We start from the raw sequence: 24,540 nt of genomic DNA on the forward strand, positions 1-24,540 counted from the left end.
CATTTCTAATTAGTAGATAATAAATTTATGTGTAAAAAGCCTAGAAAGTTTTCAGGGGGAGCCGTATGAATACAAGTGTCTACAATTACGAAGATAATGGTGCAAAGAAAGGAAAGATATTTACAAAGTGTGTCGGGCAATCAAAAAAAACTTTCTACTACACATTTGTGTTAAAAACTGATGTCTTGGACATTATTCTAAAAATGACAGTGTATGCTCAGTTTATGAAGTAAACTGAGCATCATCCTAAACCACCTCTTAAATGATGCACCATCATGGTTTTTGCTTACAGGTAACCATTAGATAGCTTATACAGTGCTTAACAAATTTATTATGCATGTCACACACGCATATTTAATTATATATAAATATTGTAAATAACTGTAATTTGTAGTATTAATAGAAAGATCTCAACAAATGTATCACATTTAGAGGAAAAAGAGACCACTGTTCACACTCATTACACATTTCAGGTGTGTGTGCACTACTGATATTGATATACTGACTCATTTTTGTCATGTTCTCTTGATAAATGTACAAACACTGAGTTGTAAAGCATTTTTAACCTTTCTTTTCAGTTTGTCCAGTAACTGTTTAGGCAACAAGGGTCTGAAGAAGTTGTTGGATTTCCTGCCTCGTCTTAGCAAAATCCAGGAAATTAAGTAAGCTCACACGCATGCATTTATTCTCTCTGACCGAGGCTGGAGCTTGTCATAGGGTGGCATAGGGTGTCTGTAGGGGGGTAGATATTTGGACAGGCTGCTAGTCTGTCACAATGCTCACACACAATCATTATAACTAATAATTAATTAATAATTCTACCTCTTTTAAAGCTTTCCTTGAGATATTTATAGCTAAAGATACCAACAACTATATTGTAAGTGACCCTGGTGGTGGAATTTCCCTCTATTGCCTCTCTAGTAATTTGCGAGTATTTCAATAGAAAGATGACTCTTTGTTTTTTACATTGAGATATACAAAGTAGGTAGGCAAATGGTAAGCTGTTTTCTCACCAAACAGGTTCCAAACAGCCAACACCAACTTCCTTGTGCTAATTGCTTTTGTTTTTTCCAGTGCCAGTAAAAATGACATCAACATGGAAGGGGTGGTAATGCTGGCTGCAGCTCTATGCTCGTATAACACCTTAACAGAAATTCACATCAGGTAATCTTTGTTTTACATTGTAGCTATTTAATGATACCAAGAGCTGCTTTACCCAACTGTTTGTGCCTCTTATCCCGGTCTGGGTTTAAAAAATCTATCTGTTTGAAAAATACTATAAATACATAATTACATACAATACTACATGTCATATACAGTGATGGGAATAACTGCATTAAAATAAACAGCGTTACTAACGCTGTTACTTATTTCAGTAACAGATAATCTAACGAATTACTTTTACTATCGTTAAAACACTGTTACCATTACTAAGAAAAAAAAGCGGTGTGGGTGTGTTACTATTTTTAAACACACAGATGGTTGACGCTTATGTCATCTTACCGGGGGCTAGGGGTGCGAAACAATCGCACGAGTGCTGCTGATTGGCTGAGGAAGAGTAAGGTAGTCATGGTAGTCATAGTGTGTTGTATTGTTCTATCTAGAGTTTATCTGATTGGTGTTTTATTTCATATTTTCATAAAGTAACATTTGAATAGTTTAGATTAGTGTACAATGTTTCTTATTAGTTCCTTCTGTTAACTGCCCATTTATTTCAATTATATTTTCAGTTTTATAACAAACAGCTGAATATATATTTTAGTATTTTCAAGTATGTTTAGCTATTTATATGTTTGTATTTTAGTAAGTTCCATTAAGAGGGGATTCTTATACATATTTAAACATTTTTTTAAAGTAACGCAATTGTTACTTTTCCTCGTAATTAGTTGCTTTTATAATATTGTGACTCAGTTACTAACTCGGTTACTTTGTTGAAGAAGTAACTAGTAACTATAACTAATTACTTTTTCAAAGTAACTTGCCCAACACTGGTCATATAGTTTTACAGTAATCAGTCAGGTTAATTATAATTGGCTGTTGTGCTCTGTTGGTTTTACAGTGGCGGAGGCGAAGAGGAAGTCAATCTAAAGTTCTGCCCAGATGAAAGGTAGAAGACCTGCATCTATGCAAACGTTCACACAGTCTGATTCTTGTTGTCTCCGTTTAGTTTTTCTGTTTAATAATCTAACTCTCTACTGTATTTCTATGTCAGTGATGACAAGCAGCAGCTGAAGATGTTCCGGTACAGTGAGCAAATAAAGACATGCAGAAAAGTACAAATCTGACCTCTGACTATGAATACAAAAGAATGATCCCCTTTTATTTTTCTTTCTAGAGTAAAGGACAGCAGCATCCTACCATCTGATATAACCAAAGTATGTAGAAAATTGGTCCAGAGTCGCTTCCATTGGGAGTTAGAGTAAGCTTTATTATTGTATATCTGCAAATTATTCAACAGTATTTAAAGTAGTGACTGAACACGTTCATGTTCATGCACTAATGTGTTCTGTCAGGTTATCTCAGTGTTCACTTACCGACAAAGCCATCAAGAATCTTCTCAAAGTGTTGCCAGAGATGACGTCACTGCAGAGACTCAAGTAAGGCATACACACTAATGCAAGTATTAATAATAACACTGGATTACAACCTGCAATAGACAGTCAGATTATGCGGATGTGCAGTAGGGAAAAGATGTGAAGATATGGAAAAAAGCTGCTGAGTACTTTTTAAAGGACACCCTACTGAGATTACTGAGCACAAAATTTGAATATTTGGAAGGTGATTTTAAGTGTAGTTATTTTTAACTAATGGGTATCTATGCTATTCCTATCACAGGGTATATGTTAGGTCCATAAAACAAAAAAATTATGGAAGATCACTATTGTTATAGGAGATTGCAGAACGTTGCAATCTCATCTACACTGCAAGGAGATTTGCAGAAATTCTGTTGTAATTTCACTTTATGCTGTCGACTCTAATTGGAAGTGTGATATTAGAAGTGTATAATTTTTCTCTAGACATATTCATTTAATTTTATTATATATAGTTTGTGACATTATGTAATTACCTTGTAGTTAACTGGAGAAAATCCTCTTACAGATAAAAAACATCAACAACATCAATGAAAATGTATAATTAAACCCTGCAAATAGTTAACAATAACTTTGAAATGCCTTTAGGTGTAATTCTTGGTCCTTTTTATTCAGTCTATAGATGAATTATTTATATTGATTCATTTTTGTCTTTATTTTTATACTGAAGTATTTAAAATTTAATGACTTTAAGAACAAAAAAATAGATTTGCAGATATTTATAAATTAAAAACTTTGATGTTTAATACATAATATCAGTATGTTTTTCTTTTACCATATATATGCTTCTGTCACTTACATATTTTGCCTTTGTGCATTTGGTGTCTTTATTATTCATTAACGCTATCAACCTACCAGAGACTACAGATGAAGTTTAGCCTGTATGGCTAAATCTGGCAAAGCAAATTGTGGCTATTCTATGAACTATGTTTGGAAATTATTTTCAGACTGTGTAAGATACTAAGAACCTCATCAAATGAAATATACTATATTCATTCTGTATTCCTAATAGTGTCAGACAGAGCATCACATCTGCAACCGATGCACTCGAGCTGGTCAGCTGTTTGAATCACAGTCAGCGAGTGACGTCGGTTGAGCTCAGGTACAGTGAATACTTTTGTGGCACTCATCACAACACACCATGCCATATTTGAGTGTTCATGTGATGCTCCTTTCCCTACCACACTTTTTAGTTGTAGCTGCAATTACTTTAATTCTCTAACTGACCTGTTTTGGTTAATTGCTGCTTTGATCTCTTCTTTAGCCTTCGGGGTGACTCCTTCATCAATTTTGATACAGTGAAAGTGGAACAAGTGAGCTGCAGGTCTGTGATCCGCAACATTTTCACTGCTTACTGATGACTTAACAACATTTGTAGGTGTTTTCAGACCGCTCACTTTGTCACTTACCCAAGTATTCACGGCTCATGCACTATAGCAGTTTTAGCTGCTCATTTTAAACTGCATTTCAAGCTGTGTTTATTTTAGAATTTGACTGAAAATATATGTTGTCATTTTCTGTTTTATACATAGAACTGTAGAAATGCGCAGTTTAATTAAAGATTTTATGGTACTCATTGAAAAAGACAATATTATATAGTGTGAAGCACATTGGGTGTCCTGTATTTTACAATCTGCCAGTTTAATCACCGCAGAATTAGAAAGTTCAGGTAAAAGAGGGCATCTTACAATAATTACTATAACTAGTAATTAATCAACTTCATGTGCTATGTTTTTTTTTGTCTCCCTGATTGTGTGTAACACAGGTTAACTCATTTTTGCCTGAAGGGTGACCACTTGAAGAAACTTCTTGAGATCCTGCAGCAGGGTCCCCAGCTTTCAGATCTTGAGTATGAGCCACACAAACATTTAGACACACAATCTTAGAATCATAACCACACACCCATGGAGCCATGGATAGTCCAGTGTTTTCTTCCTGAGCTTTTATCCAGTAAGGATGCTCAGCTCTGCTTTTCTTTCATCACAGTTTGTCAAGTAACCAGCTGGAAGATGAAGACGTGGGCTCTTTTGTGCATTCCCTACCAAGGCTAAAAATCAGCACCTATGTCAAGTAAGACTTTAAACATATTAAGTTCTATATTAAATATAGAGCAGAAGAGTAAAAAATACTTAAATGTACACGCACCACCGACTTTATTAGTTAACCTGTTTAAATGCTTGTTGACACAAATATCTAATCAGTCAGTGACATGACAGCAACATGTATTTAGGCATGTATATAAGGTGAAGATGCCCTAATGCAGTTCAAAGTGAACATCTGAATGGGTTAATAAAAAAGGTGATTTAAGTGATTCTGAACATGGCTAGGTGTACCTAATATATTGTCTGCTGAATATATAATAAATTAAACCTCAGGTAGACTGAGAGTATGAAGCTACAATATTTAGAAATGATGTGTATTGTAGTTAATGAGTAAAATATAGACTAATTCTTTTCTGAATCTTCATGTGCAGTCTCACTAACAACAGACTGACCCAGCAGGGGCTGCTGGCTGTGGCCAGCACATTGTGTACCTGTGCTAATGTCTCTGGTGTGGAAGTGAGGTAAGTCTGCACAAAGGAAAGAAGTTAATGGAATTCTTCTAAGTAATCTATAATGAAATATTTGTCCATGTCTCTCTCTTTGTCCATGGACTCTACTTTCTGATGTCTGCTGGTAGCTTAGGAGAAGAAGAGCGATGCCTCATCTGGTTCAGACAAAATGAAACTCGGGAAAAAACTCTGAGGTAGGAGTTCCATCCAAAATTTCAAAACACTGACTCTGATCCTGAAACGGTGCCCGTATTAAATGGTAAATGGCCTGCATTTGTATAGCACTTTTCTAGTCCATAGGACCCCAAAGCGCTTTACACTACATTCAGTCATTCACCCACACATTCACACACTGGCGATAGCAAGCTACATCGTAGCCACAGCTGCCCTGGGGCGCACTGACAGAGGCGAGGCTGCCGGACACAGGCGCCACCGGGCCCTCTGACCACCACCAGTAGGCAAACATGGGGTTAGTATCTTGCCCAAGGATATTTGGCATGCAGCCAGGAAGCAGCCTGGGATCGAACCACCGACCTTCTGATTAGTGGCTGACCTGCTCTGCCACCTGAGCTACAACCACTGAGTCACTTTGATGAGGTGAGCACAGTGACTCGAGTAAAAACACAGAATTCACACCTACTGGTTTTTTGCTGTATACAGCAAAAAAGAAACCAGTAAAAATTTTAAACATTTTCATTTCAGATAAAGTAAAAAAAAAAAAATGAGCTGATGAACTCATTAACACTCATGAAACTTTAGCACTAAAGTTTAGTGCTAAAGCACAATAGCCCTAAGTGGTGAAAGTCACCACTTAGGGCAACGTAGACAGGAAATTTGAAGAGTGTTAAAATGTTGAGAGGAGGCGTGAACTAATGCAGACGTGCAGAGCTCCATGCAGCACTAGTGTGCAGACAGAAAAGAACAAAAGGAAACTTACATGTGGTCTGATTGTATAAGTCAACAGCTGATGTATTCAAAGTAACAAAGTGTCATTGTGAAAAAAAAAACAGACTCTCTCTCCTTTGGCTTTGTAATTTTTCCTGCGTGAGCAGCACAGGAAACATCTCACCGGTATGCACAGATATGTGAACTCTCTCTACATCTGAAGGTTCATGCACTGAGTCGGTAAACTGACTGACTGCATCAGCAAAGATGAACGGCTGAAAACTTCTAAATCCAGCTTGCACACTGTGGGCGACAAGGAACTGACTTTGCATGTCAGAAGTAGAGCTGAGCATAGCAGTGAACCTTAGAATGTGGTTGTAAATATTCGAAGACATAATTAGTTTCTGGTGTCTGATCGATTTTAGCAGCTCTGAAAGTACCTTCCTTAACTCTAGCACTCACAGTAACAAGGGTTCAGCGTCCTCCAGCTCTCAATAAACGTCCAGTATATAATACTATTACAATGTAATTTGGGGGCTTAGTAGAGGTTAAGGCCTTTTAAAGATTTTAGTACATTTTGGATTTGGCACTAACTTTGCAAAAATCTAAATTTCTTTATGCTTTTTTTTTGCCTTCTCTGCTTTATTTCTCCATCAGAATCAGGGAAGGTAGTTTGAAGCATGAACATCTGATCCGATTAGCAGAGATTGTGTCCAGTTGTCCCCATCTGGCCAAAGTGGAGTAAGTATCCCTCAATCTTAAGACAAATTTTTGGGTTTCATCAGATAAAAACAATGGCCTCTTTTTAATTAGTTATTACACTTAATAAAACTGGTTCATAAACTGACTTCTTGTAAAATATGGAAAGATCACAACAAGGCCATATTTCTTTGTTAACATTTTAGATTTGAAACTACCAGCAAGAAATTGCCTGATTAATGATCAAGTCACTGACCTCACAGCCCATTGCTCATTCAGTGGTGCTAGTTTCAGATATTGTGCAAATGTACTGTTTATAAGGTTGGAAAAACCTGCAGTCAGCTAAGATTGAAGAAGTCACTTGGATGAGTGACGAAACGTTTCTCCCACTTAAAACGCTAAGATGAACCTTTTTGGGATTTTCTTACCAGGATGATTGAGCATGCATTAAGACAGCAAGGAACTGATTAGAAATGCATCTATTATTTATTAAAAGTCTCTTTATGCTAAGAGTCTCAGGGTATTCAGGGTTTAACCTTCCTTTCTGGCCTCCATTATCTAACCATGATCAGAAAGTACATAGTGATATGTCTGTGGTTCATCTGCAGATTAAACCACAGCTTACTGGAGCAGACTGAACATTTCCTACAGCTGCTGAGCTTCAGTCAAAGTGGATGTGTTTTCAGGTGAGACAAAAGAATCTTTACTATTATCTCTTCTGTCAATGTTTTCAGGCTTTTTTCAAACTACAACTTATCCAAATCAGTCATGGCTGTTCAGTGAACGGCTGTTAAAGCATTGAATTATAATGAGTGTATTACACGTGCTTTTCTACTCAGTATTGAGGAGCGTTGGATCAGCGCTGAGAAAGCGGTTGGATTAATGCTCCACTGTTTGCAACTCAATAGCAATATTCAAACTGTCAGGTAAGATATGCATATAGATGCAAATGAACACAGATGTCAGGAAATGCTCCTTTTAAACAAATCAAACATATTGTAACATTCCCCAAATAAAGATACAGTATGTGTGTCAAAGCTGTGAACTATATTCATTTTCCAGGATTCATCAAAACACACTCCACCTGACCAGTTCCATTGGACTGACGACAGATAGGTAATGATTATTGTTTAATGATTGTTATATAGACAGCAGCTGTACTCTTCGGGAGTTTATTGATTAAAGTGTAAATATAAAATAACAGTTATTTTGAATTTAATGTTTCTAGAAATCAAATGATTCCGATTTTTGATTTGTGTCTTTTGCTTGTTTGTTTGCAGTGATCTCTCTGGAAATGCAGCTCAATCGAGTGCCATAAAGAAAATTGGGTGCTTTTTTATTTTATACATTATATTTTACATTTTCATGATACCTGCAAGGAATGCACACTTTGATTACAGCCTCCACGCACTGCTATATTACTCAGTGTATATGCTATATATTTAGCTTTCCTTGCAGGAAAAAAGAAAAAGCCCACTGTTGTAAAGGTTGTTCTTTTTTTCTAGTAAATTGTATTAATTTACACCACACTCTGGCTGAATTCCTTTGAAAGTAAAGACAGTATAAAGGAAAAACTAATTCCTCTTATCTCTCTGCTTTAGCCTTGTGGACTGTGCAGTAAATGTGTATCAGCTTGCAGCCATAGAGAGCGTCATCCTCAGTTGTCCATTTCTGACAGAACTGGAGTAAGTAGTCACATTTCAGTATTTAACATTGGCATGTGCTCTGTAGTACTCAAGGGAAATAAATTAGTAAAAAAAAAAATGTTTGTTCCCATTCAGGTTTTCCCACAACAGCCTCGGTGTAGAGGGAGCTGAGTTTCTCTGTTCTGTTCTTCCCCGGTTGCCCAATCTCACTTCACTCAGGTCAGAACCTTTTCAAATTTGACCAACCTGACTTTTAAAGATCTCCTATAACAACTATTTTCTCTGTCATCCACAATATTGCTTCCAAAGAGAGTGATGTGACTGTGCTCGAGACATTGTCACAGGTCTTCCTGCAGCCTAACACAATTCAGCACTTAAAGTGAGCAACACATTTTAGAACTTGTCCGAAGCATTTTTAGAACATTAATTTTCAATTCCCCTATTGATTCATTCATTTAGCAACACTCTTCCACTGGACATTACAAATACCTACATGGCCAATGCTCCATTCAGGATATCTGGGAAATTAGAGCATTCATAAAAATAATAATGATAATAATATAAAAAAGCAGCTGTGGATTGCATGATTCCAAAACCTTGAAAAGGTGGCCATATCTCAGATTGTCATAACTGCTGTTAGGATTTTATAATGTTCCCAATTTAAGGAGGAATTATAACACTTTCCTCTGTTTCCCTTTGTTCGGTCACCATCACTACTGCTAATGACTGCTCCACAGCGCTACCTATAGTGCTGTGCAAAAGTAATGAGCCACCCTTTATTTCTTTGTAATATGTTTCCAGCAAACCAGATTTTCTTGTACCTGAACGTTTTTGTAGGAGTGTTTTTTATTCAGCCATTTAACACTGACTCATGGATTGTTCAAACGCAGAAAAGACACTCAAGTTGAACCAGTGCTGTGCCTACACATAAAACTTGGCAAAGAACTATTTTCATTACTAGCAGCCTGGAGCATAATTTGTTCTCATTTAGTTGATAAATGTCAAAGCTAGCACAGTTTCAAAGGCATAAAACAGTATTTTTCACCAATACAGTAGTTCCCAACGAGCTTTTAGTCAGAAACTTGGTATATGTATTTAACAAGTGTAGTGAAGACGTGGAGGAAGAAGTGACAGGCTCATAAAAAACCCAAATATATAAGCCATTCTTGGTGAGCAGTGTTGGTCAAGTTACTTGAAAAAAGTAATCAGTAACTAATTGCTGATTACTTCCCCCAAAAAGTAATCCCGTTACTTTACTGATTACTTATTTTTAAAAGTAATTAATTACTTAGTTACTTAGTTACTTTTTAAAAACACGATTTACAACCTGAAGAGGTGATAAAGCGATAGATCTTTCAGCCCAATTCTACCTTTTCTGCATAACCCATCATACAAAATGTAATCAAATGGAAAAGTATCTTTTTTTAACTTGTTTTATCAGTTTTAATCTTTTAACTTTATGCATCAAGCAAAAATGTAATTATATGCAACATTCTCTGACTTGAATAAATTAGTTTAACATTTAAACCTATTTTCTGCACATTCCAGCACATAAAATAAAATAGTTTTTGTGTTTACACGCAGTCTTTCAAATAGATGCAAGTAAAACACAGCAGAAAATAAATAAAGTCAAAGACTCAGCGGTCCTGTTGCTCTATTTTCACCTGTAAAGCAGGAGTGGGGCAGGCGGAGGTTTGCCCTGGTGCAGGTGTGTCGTGGTCAGTTGAAGAATCCGCGAGTTTCTCTGTGAGTTTCCCATTACGTCGTAGCGCACTCGGTGCTTGCTTGGAAGTTTAGGGGTTTTTTTCGCTGTAAAAATAAGTTTTCTTCCCACGCACAGCGGACACTAATGTTTTTGTCACTTTTTATGGAATCAAACTCAAAGTAAGGTCAGTACTTCCACGCTTTAAATGCTGCACGCTCATACTCTCTCCCACAATCGATATGTGATCCATTGTTGATCTGCACACAGCTGTTTTCACAAAGGTCGCACTCGCTTACGTCACTGTCATGAGACATTCTCGCAAAAAATCACGGTTTTAGTAACGCAGTAATGCAGCGTTCCTACGGGAAAGTAACGGTAATCTAATTACCGTTTTTGCAATAGTAATCCCTTACTTTACTCGTTACTTGAAAAAAGTAATCAGATTACAGTAACGCGTTACAAGTAACGCGTTACTGCCCATCTCTGTTGGTGAGGCCCAGAATAAAGGCCCAGTATGATAAATAAACACCTTTCCCTTCACACCCCCTGGTGAACTGTTTTCATGATCTTCTGTGGACAGGTGGATCCAATGTAGAGGCTCACTGCTCAAAGTAATGTAAAGTAATTAAAAGTGATGCAGTAAATTACTTAATTTCTCACCAAAGGAAGGATTTGTTACAATATTCGTTACATTACTTTCATGTTACTCTGTATAATGATCTAAATGCATTGTCACCAGTGTTGGGCAAGTTACTTTGAAAAAGTAATTAATTATAGTTACTAGTTACTTCTTCAAAAAAGTTAGTAACTAAGTTACAAGATTCTAAAAGTAATTAACTACTTGAAAAGTAACTATTGCGTTACTTTAAAAAAATGTTTATCCCTCTGGGGTCCAGGGTAGAATTGGCCATTTTAACTACTTTTGATGTTTCCTCTACATTTCACCTTTAAAAACTATTTACTTTGCCTTGTTTGGTATCATCCTTTTCAGCACAACCTCACGTGTCTGAATTTACAGTTATGTTTTCATTTTGACATACTGTGTTAACACAATTGAGCTAAAATCAAACAAAAAACATCAAATCAGAGTAGAAAAAGTGATATTTTTTACTGTAACAACCACAAACATGTTTAATGAAACATATTTCATAACTTTAAATGCAAAAATAAATTGTCAATCTTAAAATCCTATCCTAAAGTTTTGCAAACAACAAAGTTATTTGCAGCCATTTACATTTTACCCTTTTTTTAATAACCATTTCAAACTATTTACAGAACAATCAGCTGTTCTGCATTCAATAAGATGTCACACAAATTATTTGTGCCACTCCAAATATTTCTGTCCACTATGAAGGAGAACATCACAGCCTGATACCTGCAGGTCTGACAGCAGCAGGTGTATCACTCCTCCTGTTTTCATTCAGCAGTCACCTCATTGTTCTGACACACAACACAAAACTATCCACACCACTACACTAACTACACAAGACAACACATGAACTAGACGCTCCAAACATGCTAAACGTCGCAAATTTCTCACATCTCAAAACTCGCTCTCTCTCTTTTTCTGCTGTCTCTCTCTCTCTCTCTCCCTCTCGCCGTCACTCCTAAAACTTCCCCCTCTTCCTAAACAACCACATGTCATGTTGCCATATCATTTTTTGATCGGTCAACATGGTACATTTTTCCACCAACACGAACAGGCTGTTTTTTGTTTTAATTTTTTTGCTCATAAGCAGAGAGTGCTCGCTGCGCTGTCCTTAGACAGTAAACGTGACGAAACTATTGAGGAAAAAACAGGCGTATATATTGTTTATCATGACTCTGGTTTTACGTGGCCCATCAACACAATTTAAAAACTGGTATATATCACCTTGTTGCTTTGTCATCTTTAAGTGGTCATGTGATTGGCTTACCACGACTACTTTATTCTTCCTCAGTCAAACAGCAGCACTCATGCGATTGTTTTGCCCCCTTAGCTCCAGGTGTTGTGCCAAAAAGTGATCGTCTACCAGCTGATTGTAGCACAAACACAAGAAAAATAAAGGCTTGTTAGATGTTTTTTGTTTTTTTCCTTTTTGTCTGTCTGGCCTATTGAGCCTTTGTAATGCAAGTAGCAACATAAGTAAATGTAATGTAATACTAAATTTAGTAATATAGTAGTAATATATTACTGAAAAATGTAATGTGATTACAGTAAGAGTTACTTCAGAATGTGTTACACCGAGCACTGGGGGGCTCTAACCATCCTCTGTTTCTTCCAGTCTGTCGGGTCATCAGATTAGTGAGACGGCAGCTCAGAATATGACCAGGTTTCTGCCCTGTCTACGATCACTTAAGTAAGCATTTATGATATATAAGATGAGTGTGGATGTACATGACTGTGTGAAAAATAATGTCTAGAATATGAACTTATATTTAGGCTGCTGTAAAATGTTACACACAGTGAATAAACATTTGTTCACAATGGAACTTTTCTGCTGTAGTCTTTCCCACTGTGTTTTGCCTGGAGGACTGCAGCTCATTGAAGCACTGGGACAGTGTGTTATTCTTGAAGACCTTTGGTAAGGCATGCACACACACACAGATACAACAATACAGCTTGTTTTTTCTGTTGGATAAAATAAAGAAGCTGTTAAAAAATGTCAGTTTTTTTCTGTGTTTTCTGTGCACCCTAAGTTTGGATTCTGTGGCACTGAATGAGGAGAGCAGGATGTGTCTGGCACGAGCTCTAAAACATATCAACTCTATTCGCCGTCTCAGGTAAGAAACACTCTCTGTTTCTTTGCAGTAGTCAGAATCCAAGAGCTAACGTAAATCTTGGTTTGTTCTTTACCACATAGTCTTCAGGATTTATTGAACAGAGATCAAAACTCTTCCAGGCAGACATCTTTGCTGTTTTCACCACAGTGCACTTCACTCTGCATTTACACTATAATGCACATGATGCTTTTTGTTGGCCAATGTTGGTGCTGTTTGTCATACCAGCATGTCATCAGGCTCTTATGAACCTCGTAATTAATTAGTAGGATCTGATCCTACTAATCCCCCCACCGCAGGGACAAATTTGTCCCTTATCGTTCCCAGTTCTCTCATAGCGCTAAGCTGTAAAATGTAGCTGGCAAGGTGCCTGGTCAGCATATGTCAAAGCCTTTTATGCATTTCTAACATACAGATCATATTCCCATGGCTATAAATCCTCATCAAAATACACATCTACCTAACATAACTAATACATTTTGTGTGTGTGTACCAGGCTGAATGAGATTGTCACAGCAATGGACAATCTCAGCGTTCTGGATCTCCTGGCTGCCACGAAGGGACACGCACATTTAGAGCAGATAGAGTGAGTCTTTCATTCATACCTAGCGCTCACTGGACATTACCATTCACCTTCTGTCAGTCTGTCATTAAAAAAAGAAGAAGCTTGGCTTTGAGAATGTTGGATTTGCTCTTTCTCAGGTTGGGGGGCTGGAGGATGGCTTGCAGAGGAATAGAAGAGCTGAACAGGCTCATTCCGAACTGGAAAGAGCTCAGGAAGATAAAGTATGTACACAGGGGGTGGAAAACATAGAAAGTTTGTATTTTACTGATCTCCAAAACCCTTTAGCTGCATTTCCAACATGTTTTCTCCAGGATATGTTCACCTTCACCCCAAGAGAAATAGTAATATTTTTATTAATGCTTTAAAATACTTTGTTTATGTCACATGACCAATCTTCTGTAGATTATACTCATGCCGAGTTCCATTTATCCTGTCATATACAACATGAGTGTGAAGTAGTTTCTTTGCCTTTTTTGTAAACAATCCAATAATAAAAATATTAGTACATGCTGGGCCATAAATCAGAACCACAGGTTGAGACGTGCAAGTCATTCAGAATGTTACAGCAATTTTATCGTTCCTTTATGGGGACCAACTGTTTGCACTATGCAGCAGGTTCGTCCTTCCAAGTGTGTTTGACTGACAGCCACAAAATGTCTACAGGCTCAAGATGTTTTTCATATTACCGTCCCTTATGCTTTTATGCTTATTTTTTTTAAAGAGAATGGTCTTTTTATGCTTATACTTCATATTTACATATCCAGCTCCAGTTTGAACCCCTGAAGTACTCATTTAAATGTGCACAAGTTAAACTCTTTGGCTTGAATGAAAGCTTCCCAAAATTTGATGAAGAAATTTGCAACTTTGTTGCCTCCACTGGGCTCACTGTCTCTACTTCCTTCCACTTTTATTTGTAGATCCCAATGAATAATTGTTGTGGCAGGCAGTAAACCTATACACATCAAGTAAACTGAAGGAATTCTGAATCTGAGGTTGCATAGCCAGAAACAATGACCCAGATTAAATTCAATCCAAAGTTCTTCCAGTAACTAATGCAATCTATGCCATAAGGACAAAAGTACTGGGCCAAATCTCGTAATCTTTGAATTCAGGTGTTTTCAGTCCATTTGCCACACATCAAATCAATCAATCAAATCAAGCACCCAACCATGCAGTATGTCTTTGCAAACAGTTGTGAAAGAACAAGTCAAGTCAGCTTGTGAAATTTCTTTGGTCCTAAATATTCCGTGATCAGTTGTAAATGATATTATTGCAAAGTTGAAGCGTTTAAGTAGTTTATGGCACAGTTTCAAAAGGGTTTCCAGTTACCTATAGAGAAGATTTAATTGAGCTATATCAATCCACTGTAATGTGTAGGGTGTCTATTATCCATATAATTTAAAAGTAAAGTTTGAGTTAGGTTTGGCGCCATCAAGTGGAATAATCAAAAAAACAAACTATTGACAGAACACTTTACATGGTCCATTAACAGTTATTAAAAATGAGTAAATTTGCTTTTCTTGCTGTGTGTGTTTATCCTCCAGGCTGTCAAAGAACCTTATCAGTGACCAATCAGGAGAGAAGCTGCTTGAGGCTTTGAAAGCCTGCAGCCACCTGGAGGAGCTCTGGTGAGAATGCGTTTCATTCCTGTAAATGTGCTTTTGGCATTTGATTGCAACACTGTGCAAGAGTTTGCATGTGCATGCATTTGGCTAAAGAAGTGCACAAAATAAGCCCTCAAAACTTTTGAGTGAACATTTTAATCTTCAAAATTGTTTATTTTCCTTGGAAAAGCTGAGTTTTATATATTTGGCTATATCATTAATTGGCATTTAACTCAAGCAACTCAAAGATTGTTTTAAAATGTACATATTTATATGTCTTTTTGTGCACTCTTCCAGTCTGTCCGATAACAAACTGGGAATCCTCACTGCTGCCAGGATGGCCCTCATTTTCCCATCACTGACACACCTCAGTGTGTTAGAGTAAGTCTCACACAGTGTTACATGTTCTTATTGATATGTGTTTCTCCCCTCACTTATTCAGCCTTTTTGTTCTTCTGTATTTCTGTGTCATTTATAGCATTTCGCTCAACCACATTGACCATGAAGGCTCCAATAGCCTTTCCAAAGCCATAATGTGCATGAAGAACCTCAAAAAGATTAAGTAAGACTCATTTGCTTTGATTATTTTCAGAATCACAGCTCACACAGATGACTACACTTACTGATTGTTTTTTGTCTTTTGCACAATAATTCAGCCTGACCTCTGTTGGGACTTCAGAGCTGCGTCCTGTTGTAGCCAGTCTGGCTCACTGTCCCCTCATACAGGAAGTTGGGTAAGATAAAGCAAAGTGATCAAACATTTAATAATCTGGTGCTGTTCTGTGTTCTACTCATGGACATGTCAGTTCTATAAGAGTTGGCACACACTGTATGTAATGATTTGTCAATCTTGTAAACTCATGTTTTATTCACAATAGAAAACACATCAAAGGTTTTAACTGAAATGTAGCATTTAAGAAAAATATTAGCTCCTTTTAAAGTTACTATGATCACATATGGCTTCTTCTTTACATGCACTAACTTGCACTTGTAGATGAATCACAAACAGTGATTTCTGGAAGTATTCCTGAGGGAGTTCTGTGAGAGAAGCATGCCTGTTTTTAATGCATTTCCATCCGAGGGAACAAAGATCACAGGCATCCAATACTGATGTTTGACCTTGTCCCTTGCACACAGGGATTTCTCCAAATCTACTCAATCTTTCTGATGATGTCATGCACTGTATGAGAAGATATTCAGGGTTTTTTTTATTGCAGATTGTTCAGCCTCTGTCCATCACTGCTTCTTTTTATACCCCACTATGTGACCAACCCATTGCATTTTAACCTAATTATTTGCTAAATGGTCTCCACATGTTTCTTTATAATGCCACTTTCTTTTCCACCCTTTTGTTGCCCTTGTCCCAGCTGAGACACTGTGAACCCATCAAATACAAAATGAGTAAATATTTTTCTCAGTTTAAACACTGGATGTTTTCTATTGCCGCTTATGAACAGAATATGGATTGAACTCTGCAGATTATTTCATTCTGTTTTTGCCTAAATTTTACACAGCACCACACGTTTTAAGGAATTGATTATTTAATTATTTAAGGTATTGTTGTACATAACACTCTAGTTTTTAATTAAAAGTAATTTATGATATTCGCATCTTAGGATAACATTTTTGCGTGATGCTTCAGCTTCTGTTCATCAAACCTCTCTCTCTCTATGTCTTGGTGTCTGTCTAGTCTGGGTTGGAATAACTGTCGTGATGAAGTGGCACTGGAAGTGGCCAGGGTTTTGCCTTTCTGTCATACGCTGACTCAGATAGAGTGAGTAAAACACACACATAAAGACCCGCAACTGCAAGAGTTTTGCTTTTTTCATTCCACTTTTCATTTAGGCTTTCTTATATTTATAAAACCAATAAGGAAAACAACTCTTGTCTCAGTACATGAGAGATTAAGTGTTTATTTCTCACAGTCTCGAGTGCAACAGCTTGAGTGTTTCTGGAGCGGAGGCCCTGCTTAAGGCCTTAAGGTTCTGCCCTGCTCTGCAACTCATCAGGTAAACTTCCTGCACTGCTAGACCTGCATTATCCAAGGAAACCTTATTAATTTCTAATGTTGTGGTAATGTTCTGGCCTTTATAAGTTATTGAACTTGGTTTCAGACTCTGGAAGAACAAAATCTCTGACGGTGATGTCCATAGGCTCGGTCTAAGGGACAGAAGGATGAATTTCTCTTCCACCTGATATGATCTGCACTGCTTGACAGTTGAGAAGCACAATTCCAGTTCATCAGCACCAGTGCAGACGAACAGTCCAGTACTTTTTCTGCCAACACTGACTTAAAAATCTGTGAGAATTTTTTTTTTTTTTTTTTTTTGCTTGAAGTGTTTTGGGGGTTTTTTTTCTAAGTGCTGCTCTATTGAAACACGGCTGTACAGTTGAAATAAGTTTGTTAGAACAAGAAGAAATAATGTATTTTTGAAACTATTTAAATCCCTGACTTTGCACTGATTGGCCTTTGGTTTCACAAAGCAGGAGACGGGTGGAAGCCACTGAAACCTTTTTTTCAAAAGCTGCTGTCAGATTAACAGGGGAGCACACAAAGAGGTTTATGGACACAAATTGGGAGAGGTGGCACGCTCAGCTGATCAGTAGAACACCACACTAGATTTTGAACAAAAAGTGTTTTCTTCAAAGCCACTGAAATAACATACTTACTTTTGTAATCAGTCGTAATAATCAGCAGTAGAATTAGTTTTTTTTACGGTAGAGGGTATACTGTCATCACCTTCCCAGGCAGGCGAGTAGGTGGGCGAGGACACCCAAGTGAGTGATGCTGAGAGACTGGCCAGCTGCTTCCTGTTTTATCATTGAATTCCTGGGAGAAAGGAAAAACACACACATAAACAAAGCAGGTCCCGCCTGTTCACTTTTAACTAATGTATCACACTCATGACTAAATTCTTCCCTACTGAATTGAACAGATAATATTTTACTGTTATAACGGGACTACAGTATTTCCCATATGACATGATCATTTCAAACTTGTTACAATAAAATTAGAAAAAATCACAAAGTACATTAAAGATGGCTTTTAAAAAAAAGATTACACTAACTTATGTATGCACTTAAAAAAGTGTGAAATCACTAAACCTGTGTTGAGCCCCGCCTTTCAGTAGCACACCACTGAGCTCCCAAACTGCTGTGAAAATAAAGGCCACACTGTGTTATTTTCCTGTGAGGAAATGATGAATATATCTTTGCAGACTCTGATACGAGGAGTCAATTTGCATTGTGGAATGTTTACAATAATTAGAGGCCACATTACTGAAAACACAAGAAATCACAAAGTCACAGTAAAAGAAGAGTTACCTGCTCCTATGGTGACTCTAGGTCGTGGTCTCTATCCAATGTGCGTATTTATTTCTGCTGTTTATCATAGGAGGACACAAGAAATTGTATGTATTTATTGAGCTGTGATTGAATCAGGGTTAAAATTTTTAAAAAGAAACATTTTTATAGGAATGTATTTGCTTTGTGACCAAAAGAAGATACTGTAATTTTTGCAGGTCGCACCAGTTGTATTTCTGACTTTCTAAAGTCATGTTGATGCTTTGATTTCTGAATGTAATGCACCTTATTCCTTTCTCTTTTCCTGTGTGTAATTGTCCGTTTTTTTGTTTTGTTTTGTTTATTTTTCCTTTGATTTTTGGAGCAACACTGGCTCTTACTGAAAGGATTTAAAATTGCTTATTTGTTAAATATAGTTTTTGAAAGGTTTGTGTGCAGGTTGTGCTTGACAGAAAAATTGCAGATACTTTTGATATTCCCTGACTATGAGTTGCATTAAGATGTGACCTGCTAATTAGAAAACTTTAAATTGAGTTTCTATTTTTTGTTATGTCAGCGGTTTTATAAAGTATGATGTTAAATTTAAACAGGTCAACAAGACACAAACTCAGCAAAATCTGCTCTAGCAATACATGCCAGTTAAATAAAGTCTAATACAAAAATATGCACCTCAACTATAATATACAACTTAAAAAAATTCTGGTTTGTTCTCAATGTCAACAATTAAAAGTTGATACCTGATTGCTTTATGCTTTGTCTTTACATCGTTTTGGTGTAGATTAGGTCATCTTACGTCCTGCTCATTGTGGAAAGCACAATTTATACCTCTCCTGTTTCCTTGTCAGCGGCACCAGCAGCTGCGTTCGCAGCTGTGGACGTCAGTGAAATGTTATCATTTATGTTCGCTTTCCGCCCTCTTGTGGTTAACAGTGGTACTGCAGAATGGGCTGCATGAGGATTACCAAAACTTGGGTCCTTTTACTTCAGGTGTTTGTGTGTGGATTGAAGCACTCGTGAGTCCTTAAAAAGTTAGACACAAATCATTGTAAACATTTATGAAGGTTAGTTTACGCTTGTGGATCATATCGTACGCATTTGCAACCCTTTGGAGGCAAATTTCTCTCCGTAGAAGATGGATTTGCTTTGCTTGCTATTCTTGCACAATGTTCATATGAAATTATCAGAAAAATGTTGTGTATACCCCAGGATCAACGAGACTCTGAAACTGTGGGCGTGCTTACACGCAGCACATAAAAACATGCAAATGTGACTAAAGATGTCAAGTTTTACAAGGGTAATTTACATTTTATTGAAATTCAACTAAATAACAATGGAAACTAAAATAAGACTGAATACATAACACATAAAATACTGCGCATGCAGATGTACATGCTTTGGCTTTGCTGCGTTTAGCAGAAGCAAAAAATACTTTCAAAATAATGCTTTAAAGTGCTGATTCTTTCGTGCTTTTGAGTACTGTAAATAGCCTTATTTTACATCTAATGTGGCTGTAGTGTTAAAAGAAAGTTAACAAACTTGGGGCCTGGTGTCTGTACTATTCACAAGGAAGAAGATTAAAGTCATGTTTTAGAGATAAACTAAGTACTTAGTAAATTAAAAAAAATCAAAATAATAAATGTTTTAAATGTGGAATAAATGCATTCCCCGTATTAACTAGGGTATAAAAACATGCATCTTTTCCCTGTTCTGTAATTTTATGGAAAACATAGACACTGATCGCTCATGAATGACTAACCGGAAGTAGTTTTTTCTGCTTGACTCTTCCGCTTTTGTTTTGGGAGTGGGTTTGTCGTACTTCCGCTGTGAGGCCACCACTGTTGGCTTTATTAAACTCCGTCCTTCAGTGGCCGGGCGCAGAGAGCACAGTCCAGGCTACGAGGATGGTTTGTGTTCACACACTGTTGCGCCTTCCAGGATACTCCGGTTAAAAAAAAAAATTAATAATAAAAAAAATGTTAACCTCAGCTTTCACTCCTTTATAGGAAAATTGGCTCTGCTTTTCCTCTCTCTTTACTGTGCGCAGCACTTAAAGATTTTTTTAAGTGAAAAGCGGCGGAGAAGTTGTTCGTCATTTACCGAGGTGAGTCGGTTTCACATTTTCCTGTTGGGTTTACATTAGAAGAAGAGATCTGACAGCAGCTCCCGAGTCAAAGGGGAACCGGGGAGCTTCTAAGACGCAAAAATAACCCTTGCAGCCAAAATGTACAGTCGGTGTGCTTCTCTTGGAGGTTAATCACGGAAGGATGTGGGGAAGATGTCATGTTTTGACGAGCACCTTTCATGTAGGACCAAAAAAATATCACAGGAAATATGGTACAGAATAGACAGGTATTGTGTTTGTGTGTGTGAAAGAGAGTTTTAATGGTCAAGTTGGCACATCTCTCTCCTTCATTCAGATCTGGAGTCTACTCTTCACTGATGTTGGCCACTTTGGCACCAATATGGCTCACCGGTCTTGTAATTACACTTAAAGCGTGCTGATCCTTCCGCTAGTATTAACAAGTTGGCATCTGCTTCCATGCTTTTTCCGCCTCAGTCAGTCACTTTAAGCTGCCTGCCCATCCTGCAGGTGTGAGCAGGTGTGAAGCTTTTTGGCACGGTCAGTACAGTCAGAGGCCTGCACCTGGACCTGGATTTTGTTTGTGTTTTCTTTCTACAGTGCACTCATACACAAAGTGCATCATGTAGCCAAAAATGATGCAATAGCAGCTCTAGGTCTTTTAGAGCCACAGTACAAGAAACATGCAGTTTTGTGAGGTTCAGTTGCTTTTAGAAAACATTCATCCTGCTCACCCCCCCCATGTCTCAAATATTGCGGACCTATCCTGAATCCAGTTAAAGTGCAGCACAGTTCACTTGAGCAATATACTGCACACCTTTTAAAGCTGCTCTGGTGCATTGTAGCATACTTCATGAAGCCATGTTTTCTTTGATAATGCTATTTGGCAATCTGTGATGTCTTTTTATTCTTAATCATTCAGACTTCTATATAAGGGATAGAGCAGGTGTCAGCTTAAAGCTGGATTTATCCCACTCTCTGCTCCTTCTCTCACTGGAGTTGTTAATAGCATCTATAAATACAGGAGACTGCCACTGAGACCATAAACAAGGAGCGAGTGAGTAAAAGTAGTTGAGCCAGTCAAAACACGCTTTTCTCCACCTATGAATGATAAAGCGAGTGAATGAAAATGTTGCACTGGTATTTTCAGTGCATCACCACTACCAGTTTGACATCACAGTGGAGCTGAGCGGGAGGAGCACGCTGCTTATGACACATTAGTATCTTAGCAACAGACAGCATCCTTTTAGCATGCCGCTGTGAGAACAAAACCACTGATCTGGACACGAGTGCGGTGCTGTTTGTATTGTCCTTAAAGCCACCTGGGAATTATTTCAAATGCAATACCACTGAGAATATATTCACAACATTTTTTACTAAAATCAGCAATTGTTTCAAGATGTGTGTGTGTGTGTGTGTGTGTGTGTGTGTGTGTGTGTGTGTGTGTGTGTGTGTGTGTGTGTGTGTGTGTGTGTGTGTATTCCCTCTTTCTGTTTTTTCCGTTCCTAGCCTGAGGCTTCTTTAGTTTAGAGGTAATGGCTTTGATCTGGGCTCAGGGCAGCGTGTGTGTGTGTGTGTGTGTGTGTGTGTCTTTGCAGTGCTTAATCCTGGGTATCATTGGGTTTATCACAGGGTAACTATGACTCTCATAATGCCCCCAGTGGATTTTTTTTTACACCAGTGTTGTTTTATTTGTACTCATTGGGTATTTTTAGCCAAACAGAACCATTTGTGTGATTAAGCCGAATTCTCAAGGTGATCTGATGTAATGGGGATTTACTAATTCTGTTATCTGGGTAAACTTCCACTCATTTCGTTAGATATCACATATGTCAAACAACTTAAAAAAACAAACAAACTGTGACATTAAAATGTTACTTCCATTCGACAAATGTCAAACACTGATTTCTGTAATTGTGCTCTCTGCGTGGCAACAGATACAGACACCCAGGGTGTTGGGAGCATCTCGTGTTCTCTCCTCAGCGGTGTCTCCAGTAATTTAGGATTTGGTTGGATACAGCGTAAGATGAGCACATGCACATGCTTGTCTGTTAGAGTTACGTCAAGGAAACTGCGGTTTATCCTGGACACCAGCCATCTGTGTGTATGTAACAGCAACCTACAGTTTTACATTTACATTACATGAGAGTAGCACATTTATTTACTCACTCTTCGTGGCACTGGCAGACACTTTTGAGCTGATGGTGACCATAGGTTATGAATAATATTGATATTGGCTGTTTATCTTTTTTTCATGACAGCCTAACAGGAAAATCTCTGCACATCTGTTTCTGTCATTTTAAGCCTCGGTAATGTTTCAGCCAGTTTCTGTACCTGCACTCTGTTTTAGTTTGGTCTAATTAATTGTCCATTTACTGAGCAGCCATTTTGGCTCAGGGTAAACACAGGTGTAATTAATAACTCTAATTATGGCTCTGTTCCATTTGGATGAGGTGCTGGCATTGTGTATGCTCACTGACAAGAATGGCATCAACATGCTAAATAGAACAGGACCATAACTTAGTTTTATCAGATATACCTGTGTTCACCGGTGTTAAGCTCATAAACACATGTTTCATTCACAGTTGCATGTAGAAAACATCAAATGTTTAAACTGAGAAAATGTGTCATTTTAAGATGACTTTGAATTGGATGACAGCAACACATTTAAAAAAAACAAAAGGCCGTTAAAGTAAGTGGCACTAAAAAGAAACAGCTGGAGGAACATTTTGTGACTAATTGGGTTAAGTGGCAACAGGTCAGTAAGATGATGGGGTATAAAAAGAACAAGTAACGATGGGACAAGGTTCAACAATCTGCAAAAAACTATCTTCACAAATTGTGGAACAATTTTCAGCATTTTTCAGAATCAATATAAAACTACAAAGACTTTGAATATCTCCTCACCTACAGTACATAATATCATCAAAAGAGAATCTAGAGAAATCTCTGTGCACAAGTCTGGAAAACATTATTTAATGCCTGTAATCCTCTGGTACTGCATTTACAGTGGGGCAAAAAAGTATTTAGTCAGCCACCGATTGTGCAAGTTCCCCCACTTAAAATGATGACAGAGGTCAGTAATTTGCACCAGAGGTACACTTCAACTGTGAGAGACAGGATGTGAAAAAAAAATCCATGAATTCACATGGTAGGATTTGTAAAGAATTTATTCGTAAATTAGGGTGGAAAATAAGTATTTGGTCACCTCAAACAAGGAAAATCTCTGGCTCTCACAGACCTGTAACGTCTTCTGTAAGAAGCTTTTCTGTCCCCCACTCGTTACCTGTATGAATGGCACCTGTTTGAACTCATCATCTGTATAAAAGACACCTGTCCACAGCCTCAAACAGTCAGACTCCAAACTCCGCCATGGCCAAGACCAAAGAGCTTTCGAAGGACACCAGGAAAAGTATTGTAGACCTGCACCAGACTGGGAAGAGTGAATCTATAATAGGCAAGCAGCTTGGTGTGAAAAAATCAACTGTAGGAGCAATCATCAGAAAATGGAAGACATATAAGACCACTGATAATCTCCCTCGATCTGGGGCTCCACGCAAGATCTCATCCCGTGGGGTCACAATGATCATAAGAACGGTGAGCAAAGATCCCAGAACCACACGGGGGGACCTGGTGAATGACCTGCAGAGAGCTGGGACCAAAGTAACAAAGGTCACCATCAGTAACACACTACAACGGCAGGGAATCAAATCCCGCAGTGCCAGACGTGTTCCGCTGCTGAAGCCAGTGCATGTCCAGGCCCGTCTGAAGTTTGCCAGAGAGCACATGGATGATACAGCAGAGGATTGGGAGAATGTCATGTGGTCAGATGAAACCAAAGTAGAACTTTTTGGTATAAACTCAACTCGTCGTGTTTGGAGGAAGAAGAATACTGAGTTGCATCCCAAGAACACCATACCTACTGTGAAGCATGGGGGTGGAAACATCATGCTATGGGGCTGTTTTTCTGCCAAGGGGACAGGACGACTGATCCGTGTTAAGGACAGAATGAATGGGGCCATGTATCGTGAGATTTTGAGCCAAAACCTCCTTCCATCAGTGAGAACTTTGAAGATGAAACGAGGCTGGGTCTTCCAACATGACAATGATCCAAAACACACCGCCCGGGCAACAAAGGAGTGGCTCCGTAA

The 24,540-nt window shown here is 37.9% G+C and overlaps 2 protein-coding genes across 3 annotated transcripts in view; both read left to right on the top strand.

The window, feature by feature from the left end:
- The window catches only part of nlrc5 (NLR family, CARD domain containing 5), a 38,536-nt gene extending 19,554 nt beyond the window's left edge, over positions 1 to 18,982 (top strand). Inside the window, exons 25-56 of one of the 2 annotated variants that reach the window (XM_085414693.1) lie at positions 579 to 662; positions 1,075 to 1,164; positions 2,060 to 2,107; positions 2,213 to 2,242; positions 2,336 to 2,419; positions 2,514 to 2,597; positions 3,604 to 3,693; positions 3,856 to 3,915; positions 4,357 to 4,440; positions 4,578 to 4,661; positions 5,065 to 5,154; positions 5,271 to 5,336; positions 6,685 to 6,768; positions 7,335 to 7,412; positions 7,566 to 7,652; positions 7,789 to 7,842; positions 8,007 to 8,054; positions 8,328 to 8,411; positions 8,508 to 8,591; positions 8,668 to 8,751; positions 12,342 to 12,416; positions 12,564 to 12,641; positions 12,757 to 12,840; positions 13,334 to 13,423; positions 13,540 to 13,623; positions 14,947 to 15,030; positions 15,304 to 15,387; positions 15,485 to 15,568; positions 15,663 to 15,740; positions 16,697 to 16,780; positions 16,932 to 17,015; positions 17,121 to 18,982. In XM_085414693.1, coding sequence (XP_085270819.1) covers positions 579 to 662; positions 1,075 to 1,164; positions 2,060 to 2,107; positions 2,213 to 2,242; positions 2,336 to 2,419; positions 2,514 to 2,597; positions 3,604 to 3,693; positions 3,856 to 3,915; positions 4,357 to 4,440; positions 4,578 to 4,661; positions 5,065 to 5,154; positions 5,271 to 5,336; positions 6,685 to 6,768; positions 7,335 to 7,412; positions 7,566 to 7,652; positions 7,789 to 7,842; positions 8,007 to 8,054; positions 8,328 to 8,411; positions 8,508 to 8,591; positions 8,668 to 8,751; positions 12,342 to 12,416; positions 12,564 to 12,641; positions 12,757 to 12,840; positions 13,334 to 13,423; positions 13,540 to 13,623; positions 14,947 to 15,030; positions 15,304 to 15,387; positions 15,485 to 15,568; positions 15,663 to 15,740; positions 16,697 to 16,780; positions 16,932 to 17,015; positions 17,121 to 17,202 — 2,488 coding nt within the window. In that variant the 3' untranslated portion in view covers positions 17,203 to 18,982. The remainder of the gene's footprint in view (positions 1 to 578; positions 663 to 1,074; positions 1,165 to 2,059; positions 2,108 to 2,212; positions 2,243 to 2,335; positions 2,420 to 2,513; positions 2,598 to 3,603; positions 3,694 to 3,855; positions 3,916 to 4,356; positions 4,441 to 4,577; positions 4,662 to 5,064; positions 5,155 to 5,270; positions 5,337 to 6,684; positions 6,769 to 7,334; positions 7,413 to 7,565; positions 7,653 to 7,788; positions 7,843 to 8,006; positions 8,055 to 8,327; positions 8,412 to 8,507; positions 8,592 to 8,667; positions 8,752 to 12,341; positions 12,417 to 12,563; positions 12,642 to 12,756; positions 12,841 to 13,333; positions 13,424 to 13,539; positions 13,624 to 14,946; positions 15,031 to 15,303; positions 15,388 to 15,484; positions 15,569 to 15,662; positions 15,741 to 16,696; positions 16,781 to 16,931; positions 17,016 to 17,120) is intronic. The other variant, XM_085414692.1, reaches the window with a different exon arrangement.
- A 1,293-nt stretch (positions 18,983 to 20,275) lies between these two features.
- cpne2 (copine II) overlaps positions 20,276 to 24,540 on the top strand; it is a 56,655-nt gene continuing 52,390 nt past the window's right edge. Inside the window, exon 1 of the mRNA XM_085414694.1 lies at positions 20,276 to 20,410. The gene's annotated coding sequence lies outside the window, so the exon portion shown is untranslated. The remainder of the gene's footprint in view (positions 20,411 to 24,540) is intronic.

The sequence above is a fragment of the Rhamphochromis longiceps genome, linkage group LG7, assembly GCF_057381845.1.
Source record: "Rhamphochromis longiceps isolate RC_006_pf linkage group LG7, R_longiceps_female_GT1.1, whole genome shotgun sequence".
Classification (NCBI taxonomy): domain Eukaryota; kingdom Metazoa; phylum Chordata; class Actinopteri; order Cichliformes; family Cichlidae; genus Rhamphochromis; species Rhamphochromis longiceps.